This window comes from Ambystoma mexicanum, chromosome 6q (genome assembly GCF_040938575.1).
Source record: "Ambystoma mexicanum isolate Mex_15411 chromosome 6q, UKY_AmexF1_1, whole genome shotgun sequence".
Taxonomy (NCBI): domain Eukaryota; kingdom Metazoa; phylum Chordata; class Amphibia; order Caudata; family Ambystomatidae; genus Ambystoma; species Ambystoma mexicanum.
Window position 1 is genome coordinate 242,826,434 of NC_090937.1, and position 12,745 is coordinate 242,839,178.

The window sequence follows — 12,745 nt, forward strand, 5'->3', positions numbered from 1 at the left end:
TGCACACCTTGATTTTAGCCATTTTAACAGGGGTATAGTGAAGTTTATTGAGCATTTTGAATTGTGTGAGTCTGAGCCCCGCATTGAGGGAGACCTTCTTTGTAAGGCGGCAGTACCTGGACCATATTCCTTCCTCTATTGTTGTACCCATGTCCTCTTCCCAGGTGGACTTTATATTGTTGGAGGACTTCGTATGTGTTTGGACTATGTTGGTACAGCATGGAGACGCCTATATGAGGCTGTGAGTGAAGTGCCTGGTAACAAGGGTGCTCGGGCGGCTCAGCTGGGAATGATGGCCAGCGTTTCTTGAACGCCGCTTTCATACGATGATATTGTAGCGTGACAAGTTGGCCGCTCCCCACTTTGTCAGCGAAGTCTTCGGGGGTGACGAAGCTTCCATTGGGGAACAAAGCCTTCATTGTAATGTCATAGTTCGGGATCCAGGCTTTCTGTATACCAGGGTCATACGAGTGGGCAATGCCCGGAAAGTTCCACAATGGAGCTTGGGGGTCATAGGGAATATCAATGTGGAGGCGCTTGCCAATTGCGGCCCAGGCTGCGATCGTGCAAGCCACTGGGTCAAATTTACAATCGCCTTTATAAGATGTTGCAAAGATAATAGATCGCAAGTCCGTTGGGCGGACCGAGTGCCGTTCAATGGGGACATGAGGTGCCTCTGTTGTAGGGTTCTGCCAGTATTTGGCATAATGAGCCTGAGACACAAGATAGTACAGCTCATAATCGGGCGCAGCGAAGCCCCCCGTGTCGTAGGGTTCCACCAGTTTTTCCCATTTGAGCCCGTTAGCCCCACCGTTCCAAATGAAGGTGGTTGACAGGGACCGCAGGGTTTCAAAAAAGGGTCTGCCTGGCCATATCGGGACGTTATTAAAGATATATAGGAGTTTGGGGAGGATAACCATTTTGAGCACTGCTATCCGACCAGCCAGTGATATGGGCAACTTGGTCCAGATCTGGAGTTTGGTGTGGATCGTCTGTAAAGTGGATTCGTAATTATCTATATATAGTGACAGTTTGTCTCGAGATACAAGGATCCCCAGATATAATCCGGGGACCATTGTAGACTGTGTGTGCGTGAAGGGAAGGGGGTGGACTGTGTCAATGGGAAGATTTCAGATTTGGCTGTATTGATTTTGTACCCTGAATGAAGAGTGAAGTCCTGTATTACTGCCAATATGGGTTCTAAGTTGTTTTCCGGTTTACATATATACAATAGAGCATCGTCCGCATATGAGATAGATTGGTAGCTGCCGGCCAACTTGATGCCCCTCAATTCTTTTTCTCTTCTGCTTGCAGCCGCCATTGGTTCGATAGTGAGTGCGAACAGGATGGGTGAGAAGGGGCAACCCTGTCTGGTGCCCCGATGCAAGGTAAAGTGGCTAGAGAGGGTGCGGTTTGTTAGGACGCTAGCCTTGGGAGAGGTGTAGAGCAGCCCGACGCAGTGTGTGAAGTACGGGCCAAAGTCACATTTTTTGAGGACCTCGAACATGTATGCCCATGAGACAGTCGAATGCCTTCTCTGCGTCCAACGAGACGCCCACTGCCTGCGCATCAGGCTTGATCTTGGCCATAATTCCGAACAGTCTACGCAGGTTCAGGGCAGTGGATCTCGTCGGGATAAAGCCACATTGATCAGGGTGTATTAGGGAAGTCATTTTAGGGAGAAGTCTTATTTGCGAGCACTTTCGCATATATCTTGGCATCTGTATTTATTAGGGAGAGTGGACGATAGGACGAGCGGTCATGGGCCGGACGTCTAGGCTTCAATAGGACCGTTATGACTGTGTTGGTTATGGAATCTGGGAGGGAGCCGGAGCTCAAGGCTTCCTCCCATACATGAGTTAGAATAGGGGAAAGTATTGTTGTCTATGTTTTATAGAGGTCCGAGTTTAGGCCATCGGGGCCTGGGGGTTTTTCCAGCTGCCAGTGCTTTTTTGCCTCACTGATTTCCTCCTTGGTTATTTCTTGTTCAAGGACAACATTGTCCTCAGGTGAGAGGGTAGGGAGATCTATCTCGTTCAAGTATGTTGCAATGTCTACAAGACTCCGTGTATCATGATTTGCGTATAAATTGGTGTAATATTTAGCAAATTCTGCATTGATTTCTTCCTCTGTGTGCACGGGATCACCATTCTGTCATTATGCTTGCGATGGGGGCTTGATTGTGTTTGTTTCGGAATATGCGTGCCAAGCGGTGTCCTGCTCTATTTCCTTCACCGTATCTACGGGCCCTGGTCGGAGTGGACATGTATTGCAGTTCTTGGATTGCTAGCTCATTAAATCTAAGGAGGTGTGCATTGATATCACCCAATATGTTCTTGTCATGTGTTACATTATAATTGTTTTCAAGAGTTTTTTCAGGTGTGTTTCGGTCTTATTAAGGTTGGATCTGACACTTTTTAGGATGCCAGTGGTTTTTGACATAAGATTACCCCTCACCCAGACCTTAAACGTTTCCCACACCGTAGCCCATTCCCCCACCGACCCCGTGTTCAGCTGAAAGAACTCCTCCATCTCAGTTTGCAACGATTCAACGACGTTGGGGTCCTTCAGGATGTGTGGAGGCATTCTCAAGCGCGGGGACAGACGTTAAATATTCTGGAGCGATATCTCAAGCGTAACTGGGGAATGATCAGAAAACGTACAGGGAAGGATTTCACAGCCCACCACGGAGCTCAGCAGGAGAACAGATATGAACCAGTAGTCAATCCTGGATTCAGAATCATGGGCTGATGAATAGAAAGTGTATTGACGGTCTGTGGGGTGTACCCCTCTCCAGGCATCGGTCAGCGACCTGTCCTGTAGGGCCTGATGGATGCTATTTGCGTATTTGGTGAGTGACCTTTGTCGGCTGGAGGACCTGTCCAAAAACACATCTAGGATAGTATTAAAGTCTCCACCCCACAGCACCAATGTGTCAGTTGTCGTGTCGATTTCGGTGAGGAGATGGGCATTCAATTCGGGGTCGTCCGTGTTTGGACCATAGGAGTTGACCAGCATCCATCTTTCCCCAGCCACTGTGCCCCACACCACCACATATCTACCCAACGGGTCGGATTTACTTTTTTCGGCGACGAACCCCAGTGATGGATGTATTAGTGTGAGGACACCCCTGCTCTGTGACGTGTATTCAGTTTAATACCTGTTGTTACCCCATTGTTTCAAGATCTTCTTGTTAGTCTCTCAGAGAGCATGGGTCTCCTGAAGCATTACCACATGTGGACGGTGCCTGTTGATGTATGCCCCCACCTTGCTGGATTTTGCTCTGTTGTTCAGACCCCGGATGCTCCAAGTTAGCAACTTAAGCGACAACCCGCTGGAAGTGTGAGGTTTATGTGCCATGTCAATAGGTGTAAAGACAATCTTGGGAGAGCAGGATGACGATTTGGGGGAATCGGCGCATGACTTGTGACTGCATTTTTAACATTAAACACAACAGTAAACTGTTTCGCAACTTGCCCAACTGGGGCTTTCAACCATACCTCTGGCCGGTTAAACAGACCCAAATTCCCGGTTCCCACCCACACCCACACCATCTGGCCCAACTTGATGACGAACCCCATTTAAAACCCTGTGGTTTCACTCGTGGAGGGGGGCGAGTGCTGCAACACCGCCTTCGTAGCCGAGCGCGTCTCATCCGACTGTCCTTGAATGTTGGAGAGTAATAAGAAGCACAAATAAAAGAGCAATCCTGCCTGTCTTTGGTGAAACGAGAATAAACAATTCGTTATAGGTAGAAGGTGGTTCATAGCTGCGGTCTGACAGTATGCCGTGTAGATTACTATACCGGCTGCTGAAGGAGATTTTGATCAGGTTCGTTCCTACCAGGAGGTAGAGGAATAGCAGATTCCACATAGGCTAACACAGCTGCTGAAGATTCAAAGAAGTGCGCACGTCCACCATGCTGTATCCGTAGCTTTGCTGGAAACAGCGCATATGGAACCTGTCTCACCCGCAGCTGTCGTTTGATGGATTCGTAGGAACGTCGCTGGGTTTGGACTCCCACAGGGAAATCCGGATATATGTGTATGTTGCCGTTGCCGTGTCTCAAAGGGCCCTTTTCCCTTGCCAGCCTCAGAACCGCGTCTCTGTAATTTAGAAGCTTTGCCACTATCGTGCGGGGGGGGGCCCCCGGTTCAGGCGGTGGAGCCAGGGTGCGATGTGCTCGTTCGACCAAGAATTGTGAAGAGAACGAGTCAGCACCTAGGAGGGACCTCAAAAGGGCTTCGATGTGGGTCTCCATCGGGCCTTTGCAAAAGGATTCTGCTAAGCCGACAATGCGTATATTGTTCCTTCTCGACCTCGACTCCAAATCATCACACTTATCACTGAGTTTATTCATTTTGCTTTTCAAGCCAGCTATGTCTCGAGTGTTTTGATGGGTCGAGTCTTCGTTTGCACTTATTCTGTTTTCGGCATCAGTGATTCTGGCACTTTCCTTATCTACCCTGGCTTCAAGGGAGCCTATCGTGGAGACAATATCGTCCAGCTTGACATTTATCGCCAGGAATCCGTTCTGAACCGTCGTCAAAAGAGGGTCGAACTTGGAGTCTTTGTGGCAGGGAGGTCAGATGTTGTCGAAGGGCCCGAGGCCTCTGCGGTTGTTTGTGAGTTCGTGAAAGAATCCATCGGCCTGGTCTTCCTGCCCTTGAGTGCGTTTTTATCCGTTGTAGTAAGGATCGTAGATGGCCACTGGGGGATGGTACGCCTCGGAGTGTGAGTGGGCCTGCTGTAGTAGTTGATCTCGGAGGCGCAATATGATACTAGGGCCGAGGAAGGCACCGTGCGTGGGACGATCGCCGTGGGACGGACTGCGTTTGATTCAACAGGAGCTTCCCTTTGGGGGCCCACGCGCATATACCAAGCAGGGTTGTTCACATTGTCCCTCTCCGCTTCCCCGGTCTGCAGCAGGCTCATACCACCTGCCCCACGCGGTCGCGCTCACAGGCCGGGCACTGGATTAGCGTCTGGGACGGCTCGTATACTTTCCGTTTCATTCCCCCCCTTCTTTATGGTGGTGTTCGAGATCAGTGGGGGGTTCCGCCCGACCAGGACCGCCCAGGGCCGTGTAGGAGAATACGGGTGATTCAAGCGGAAGGACTGGGCAGGGTGCATGCAGCTCAGGTCTCAAGCCGCTTCTCCTACCAGAAAGGACACCGTCCTCGATGAGCGGATGTTGTTTCCTATCGGGTGGCATTCGAGGCAGGGAGTCCGTTCCGCCCGTGGGGCCGGATCCGCCCACTGCAGGGCCCACGCACCATCATGTGGGCACCTGGCGGCCCGCACCAACTGGCTACGGGGCCCTGAGCCACCCACAAGCACCACGCCCAGATGGGCCTCCAGCTGCCCGCCCGACACCCGTGGGTCCGGGCGATCCCCGTCGCCATTGTTGGGGGCCTGCCCTGGACCACTGGACAGGCCCCATCCACATGTCGGGAGCACCCGACACAGCCCTTTGGGGAGGCGGTCACACCGCAAACAATAGTGGGGGTCACCCCACTCGCACCATGATCACTGGAGCTACCCACGTGGCCAGGGGCACCTAGCTCACGGCAGCCCATGGCTGGGTACCTGTGAGGGTGGCGTTGCCCAGCAGGGGCGCCAACCTTGTGGAGGACCCCGTCCCTGGGCCTACTCCATGCGGTGCTGCCCCAGCAGGAGCACCCAAAAGAAACAACACCGGAGTCAGGATGGCTTTGACTGCCTAGCCGGAAGCGGCTCGTACCTTTTATTAAGTTGGTCATGTGGCTACTTCCACGTGACCCATTAAAACATCCTGGGGGCTACCATGCTCCCAGGAGGGGTGCCATGCAACAGTGCCCAAAAACGGATAATGGGGGCAAGGGTGGGGGGGGGGGGAGGGAGAGTGTGCCACTTGCATGATGCTCTTCATAACTGGCATTACAGGTTGGTGCACGCAGCCAGTGGCGTGTCATGCCAGTCAGTTGGGAAGGAGGTGGGTGACTTGGTGTACTTCTGCCGTGCCACTGTTGGAAATACAGGTGAAAGAAGTGGGAAGGCTGTGGGTAGTGGGGGCACTAAGTGACGGAAGGTCAGAGTGCAGGTGGGCTAAGTAGGAACTGTGGCTATGCTGTGGGGGAAGGCAATGGGGAAGAATGTGGGTTAATCTTAGCAGATTAGCCTGCATTCTCTGCCTTGTGATGGCCAAACTGCCCAAATATGACACTAATTATGTTTAGGCATGCCATTAATACGTTATGCAGTGGTTTGTGCCGGATTCCTCTTCCTCCTGATCATTCTAGAAATAGTAGATATTTGTGTGCAATTTAATTGGAATACTTTTTTTTTTTTTCGTTGGAAGGATGAAGGGCTCACGCGGCCCTGCTAAGATTTGAACTTGTGGAGTCCATTCGAAACCAGCACTCTGAGTAGGATGTGATTGCTGCTGCTTTTTACCCTATTTATAATCCTGATTTCTCATGTTGGTTTGGTGGAGGCATGACCCAAATGCCCCAAAAGGTCATCTGCGTCTGAATGTGCAGCATTTTGAAAGCGCCCTTGCCCCCACCCTCAGAGTGGAGACTGAGGGCCTCATCACGAGTTGGCGGTAACTCTGGTGGTCTTACCACCGGGGCTTTTAGCCCTACTGCCAAACCCCCGGTGCTATTGGCACCAGATCAGTGCCGAAAATCAGCAAAATTGCCGCAGATTTGCCCCGAGCTCAGGGCTGGGTGGAAATCCGCCAAGCCCATGATCTGGCGGACCCTTAAATGCGGTGGTAATAGCACTACCGCCGCATTTAAGGGTTACCGCCAGACTCGTGATGAGGCCCAGAGTGCTGAAATATTAGTGCACCTTAGGTACACCTGCAGAGACAGCACACCCAGACCTTTCCTGATACCCACCAGACTGTCATCCATGAGGCGCAGTTCTCTGGAGAGGATAACTGTGCAGTGATCAGTGGGTGAGTCAAGAAGCTTATTTTTATCTGATGAGATTCAGCTATGAGATGCCGGTGATGTAGCGGCAGGCCTGGTGACATGGCCATAAGGGCATGCCAGACATTTCCCCAACCCCATCACGCTGGTTGTTGCTGCAAGCCTTTGATGTGCCACTGTAAGCTGTTTATCCCCATCTGTACATGGAAAACAAATTGTCACTAGCCTCTTCTTTTAAGATGGCGTCTAGGTGGTTTGGATGTTTCTAGGCTCTGAACTCCACAAGGAAAAGTGAGATTGAAACCATCCGTTGCCTGGATCTTGATTTTGGTATAATGGGGGCAGAATTGGGGGCAAGGATGGTTAGTTCACGTCCTGTCCCTGAGAAGCGCTTCTAGCTCTTTTCCTAATGTCAGATGCTATATCCCGCAGTCAAGATCCAAGCAACAAAATATATTAATGCCACCTGAGCACTTAAACTGCCTTTTTACTGCAGAAGGGGAGAGACCTGTATACATCTGATCTGAGAAGGGCTAGTCCATAGCAATATACTGAAAGCTATGAAGAGAATCTAGGAAACACTGGAATTTAAAGTTGATGTGATTGAATTGGATGCAGACTCTGCCAAGGCATTATTGAAAATCATGACTATTATGGGAAAAGCAGAGACCTGCGTTTCTGACTTGGAATACTCCATGTATAACATTTTTATTCTGATGAAGAAACTTCACCCCCACCACCCAAAGACTAAAACTCTAACCACACAATTGAGGATGCAGGAAGCCTCTACAGGGGGTAGTGGACCTTATGGACTGAGACCCCATCCTCCTTTGAATCGCACCTCGAGAAGTGGTTCTGGGAGATTGTGGGCTGACAGTCTTTTTTAAAAAAAAAAGTTTTCATGTTTTTCATGCCATGACACTCGGGGAGCCAGTGAAGCCTACACTGCACCTCTTGGTGTGTCTCTGAGGAGCGTGGCAAAAGGGCAAAGAACTTGTGGGATCACAGCTGCATTCTCCAGGCTTCCAGAAAGCATGACATGACATGTCAGGTCTGTTATGAAGGTCTACCTGGATTTCACTAGGACAGCTAAGAAAAACCAGCAGATTTCGAATCCGCGAAGAGGTAAGCTTGGTCTCTGGATTTCAGATACACCCTCCTGTTCCCGGCCAGTTTCTCGGCTTGTAAAAGACAATGTATCGTTCTTCACTCATCTGGAAAAGGTTTGGCAGTAGATAGATGCTCAGTCACATATTAAAATGGATTTGAAAAAAAATCGGTGGGGAACTCATTGAGGGAATACAACCAGGCTCAAGCAGTGGTGAGCAAGCAGAAGTTTGACGTAGTGGGATCTGTAGTGTTTGTTGCGGATTGACCCTTGCTGGGGGTGTGAACAGCCCCCTATCCTACAGTGGGATGGTCTAATGAGGAGATGGAGGGGTGTATCGTGTCCTTATTAAACACTTTGTTGTATTCCTACTAGATTGAGTTGTTTCTCTGATGACCGATGCTTCTGGCTTTGTGAAAGTGTTGTGATTAACAGTTGTTCATGGTAACTTTCACTTCAACATTTTGGAGTTGCTAATTGTGACCCTTGGACATATAATGGCGAAAGCATGGTTTCTTGAACTTCGAAAGGACACCTACTGGTGTAACAGAAAGGGGTGGCTACACCCAGGTCATGTAACATCAACTAACTGACATTAAGGGGTCTGTTGCCTCCACCCTGATGTCTTTTCCAAGAGACACACTTAAGTAATTCTAAATGTTGGTTCCTGTGTCACACTATACCAAAGTTGACTGTCTCTTTCGCCATAGATTTTGTGGAGACTGGGGATGCGGGGGGGGCACTATGGGAGTGGCTTTTAGGTGGAGGACATTTCCCTTTCTCAAGACTGACTATGTGGAACCATTGTGCATGCCTCCCAACGTGTTCTGCCATGTTCTGCGAAGTTGACATTCATGTCAAAGTAATAGTTTAGCCTCCAGCAGTGTCTTTCAGAACGTCAGGCAGGCCCAAATCCTAAGCAGTTGGTCCCCAGCCAGATCCCCCCCCCCCACACCCAAGCTGCCTAGGCCCCTTCCCACGCATCATTGCTACCAGAAAATCCCTCGGCATCATCCACAAGGCTGTCTGGGGTCGGGGAGCCACTCTATCAGCAACTCTTTCTGACCAAATACTCCCTCTAGACACCTCTTTCCTCTGGCACCAACTCCTTGCGTGTGAAGCGGTTTGCTAAACTGGTAGCAGGTGGGTCGATCGCTTTCCTCCGTGGGCTCCCTTCTCTAGAACAGCCTCCCTGTCCCTCTTCTTCTTGAGCAGGACCTCCTTAAATTCTTAAAAAGCCTCAAGACCTTCCTCTTTACCTCTGCCTTTCCTCCCCCTTCCCCCTGCTAATCACACAGTAGCTTGACTGGTATGCAGGGCCCTTATGCATCCAGGGCCCTGACCTCCCACATCTTATCCCAGATGCTGTCTATCCTCTGCACTTGCTTCGGCTCACCCTCCACCACTGGAGGTTGCACTTACCTTTCTTCATAGCACTTCACCTGCTACTCTCCACGAGCACTACAGCACCTACCCCATACCCGTCTTCGCTCTCCCCTCTGCACTTGACCGTTCTGCACACACTCAAGGCATAGTACACTCCCCCTCCCCATTGACTCTTCTTTTGTTTATTTAATTATTGAACATTGTTGTAATGACATTGTCCATCATCCCCTGTCCCCTCACTGTTGCCCTGTGGGTGCTTTGAAACAGTATTTGCTTCCTGCATAAGCGCCTAACAAGTGACCAATACATAAATAAAGGAGTGATCAGAAATTCCTCAAGGAACGAAAATAACCCCTTCCATTGATCCTATCTCCAAGTAAGTGTGGCACAAGAGGTAATCCTGTCTCAACATTCGGTGTATTCCCAAATAAGGAGGACCTGCAGTCCATTTTGTATACCATTTGTTAAGTGTCAGTAAGTCTCATGGCCCAAGTAGAGGACATGCTTCTTTCTCGGCAGACTTGCTTGCAGCACTACAAAAGGTACTTTGTATTATCATTTTGGGTTCTTTTGATGTGTCAGCTGATTTTAAGTATGTCCCATACGCAGTAATGGATTGTTCTGGAGGGGGTGGATCACATAAGGGACAGGACACATGCACACTTGTTCCTCTTTAAATGGGCTATAAGTTAGCTTGCAAACCATTTTTGAAAACTCCACTCTAAAGTTGCTCAATTATCCTATTGCTCTTCCAGTCCTTTTCACAAACCAGTCTGAAGCTTGAAATCATTGGTGTTTTTGATTGGGCACCAGAAGGAGCAGAGTGTTATCTTGAAGTCTGGGCTTTGCATTATAGTAAAATTAATTATTGGAGTAAAAAAAAACACATTTCTTGTTTTTATTTTGTTTTTGCGCAAGTGAACCTATAGCTAGATTTATAAAAGTGGGTTTGTGGCTTGGTGAAACCTAAGTTATGTTTTGTAGTCCATACTTGCACCTACGAATTCCTGTAAATTAAGGCACATTTTTATCTCCGAGTTCCTGTTTCCATGGCCATAATAAGAGCTTCTTGTGGCTCTGGTCGTACCATTGATCTGGACATATTGATTGAGCTATGTTGGTGCAAGTAGGAGGGGCAGGTTCTTATGTGTCAGTTGTTTCCTATTTATATTTTACAGTGTTTTTTGTTGTTGGGAATAATTGCACGTTTTTATTTTTTATAGTAATTGTCTGGGTTGCCGCTTTTCATTAAGCCTGTCTTTATAATCTGAAATCATCATAGATCTCTATCTCTAGCCTAGGATTCTTTTAACACTAAGATGATGGAAAATGTTTGCGAGAACACTTCACTCTAATATGTTATGAAAATAAGTACTGTGAAGTTGCGTTTTATTATTGTCTTGTTACTTGTAGATTTCACTGAAAACTAGTGATTGTTTCTCAGTTCCTGGGGTGCGTCGCCAATGCGAAATTATTTATCATAGATCCATTGTTTGACAATCTGTACAAAGTCCATGAATGTGAAAGTCTTAAAAGAAGGCAAAAAATGACTGGAAGAGGAACTGATTGATATGAGTGGCGAATATCTTCTCCCCTGTAATCAAAAACATTGGCTGCAAAGGTAAGGTAGTTGCACAAGATTAACCATTCTGTTCTTAACCATAAACTGTCTAGAGCATTGCTCAGATCTCCCTAACAACTAGACACACATTGGTTGAGATTGCATGGTTTGCACCATCGTAACTCTGCCACAATGTCTAGAAAGAGTCATCTAAGAAAACTAGATTAGTGTTGAAAGTAGAGCTGCAGGGTTGAGTTTCACTTCAGCTGTTGCTTTAACATTCTCCCTTTTCATTACAGCTGTTCCTTTTCCTCCAAACCACCGGCTTACAGCAAAGGAGGTGTTTGACAATGATGGGAAACCACGGGTAGATGTCCTCAAGGCTCACCTCATGAAGGAAGGGCGACTGGAAGAGAATATCGCCTTGAGAATAATCACTGAGGGTGCTTCTATTCTTCGCCAGGAAAAGAATTTGCTTGATATTGATGCACCAGTCACAGGTGAGCAATTTGACCAATTGGACCGATTTTTCATTGGCCCACATCAATACATTCCGCAGTGCTAAGCATTGTTTGGCTGGGAAGACCCTTTCAAAGTAAATTATTGAAATAGTCTACTTTGTTGACCACCTTTTCTGAATTATCCATTGATTATATCCTAGTTTCAGCCAGGAGTCCTCTATACTAATTTCCTTGCGTGATTTTTGTTTGCCAATAGTTTATATTTTTCTAATTCAGGAAATCCACATACCTTGCAGATATTTATAAAACGTGTCTACATTGTCACAGTAAGAATTAATGATGTGTAGCACCTTTCTTAGCAGATCTGAGGGAGAAGTGTTTCTCCATAATGCCACTAGTTTGAATTTTGCAAACAAGCAGATGCATCCTATTATTAACCACATAACGAGGACAGCAGCTATTTATAAAAAAAAAACTGCTTTATTGTACATGCATGCACATCCGAAAAGCTGTTTTACATGTCTGTGACATTTGGACCTGCAAAATGGCATGCATGCATACATACATACATGTTGAACAGGGGCCAACTGACCTTATTGGATGTTGCATTTGTAGTGGGTGCAAATCTATCTTTGACGAATGTCAGTAGTATCCAGATGTTTCCGTACCCACTGAGAGTGGTTTTCCAGTTACGCGTTTATCTAACCGCGAATAAAATAAAAAGTTGTGTCCTGCCATAGAATGCGCCAAAGGCATTTTCCCCACTAGTTCATATGCCACAATACAACTATAGGAAACACGTTCAGAAAACCTGTAAATGGTTTGTAATCTTTGACCTGTCAGCAGAAACTGTATATTACTCTTAGAATTGTTACTAATTGCAACTTAAAATATTAGGACAGCTCCCACTGTTTGACCTAGTGTTGTTCCTTTGTTCAAGGAAGCAGTTTTTATTTGGTTGCCTGCAATGTCTATTCTAGCATCTTGCCGTTTAATTTGTAATTTTCATCAGAATAGCCGATTTCTATGCATTACCATTTTGGAGATGACTTGCATGGTGCCTCTGTCATTAAGACGTCTTTACAATCGCATGTATTGTGCCTGTCGAGATTCCTGGTTCAAGCACAGCCCCTGGGCCAGATTTAGAAACTTTCTTATCCAAGGCTGGTACACTTTTAGTGGTAGTTGTCACTTTAAAGGTGCAGACAAAAGATGTACATGGATTGCTTTGTGTGAACAAGTATCAGCCGTGTCCAGGAAGCAGTTGAAAACGTTTAGTAAACTATGGTTAATTAGTGAAAGCTGATTTGCA

General features: G+C 47.6%; 1 protein-coding gene across 4 annotated transcripts in view; it reads left to right on the forward strand.

The window, feature by feature from the left end:
* Positions 1-12,745, forward strand: part of PPP3CA (protein phosphatase 3 catalytic subunit alpha) — a 1,568,629-nt gene that overhangs the window by 256,505 nt on the left and 1,299,379 nt on the right. For all 4 annotated transcript variants that reach the window (XM_069630708.1, XM_069630707.1, XM_069630705.1 and 1 more), the window contains exon 2: positions 11,272-11,472. In XM_069630708.1, coding sequence (XP_069486809.1) covers positions 11,272-11,472 — 201 coding nt within the window. The remainder of the gene's footprint in view (positions 1-11,271; positions 11,473-12,745) is intronic.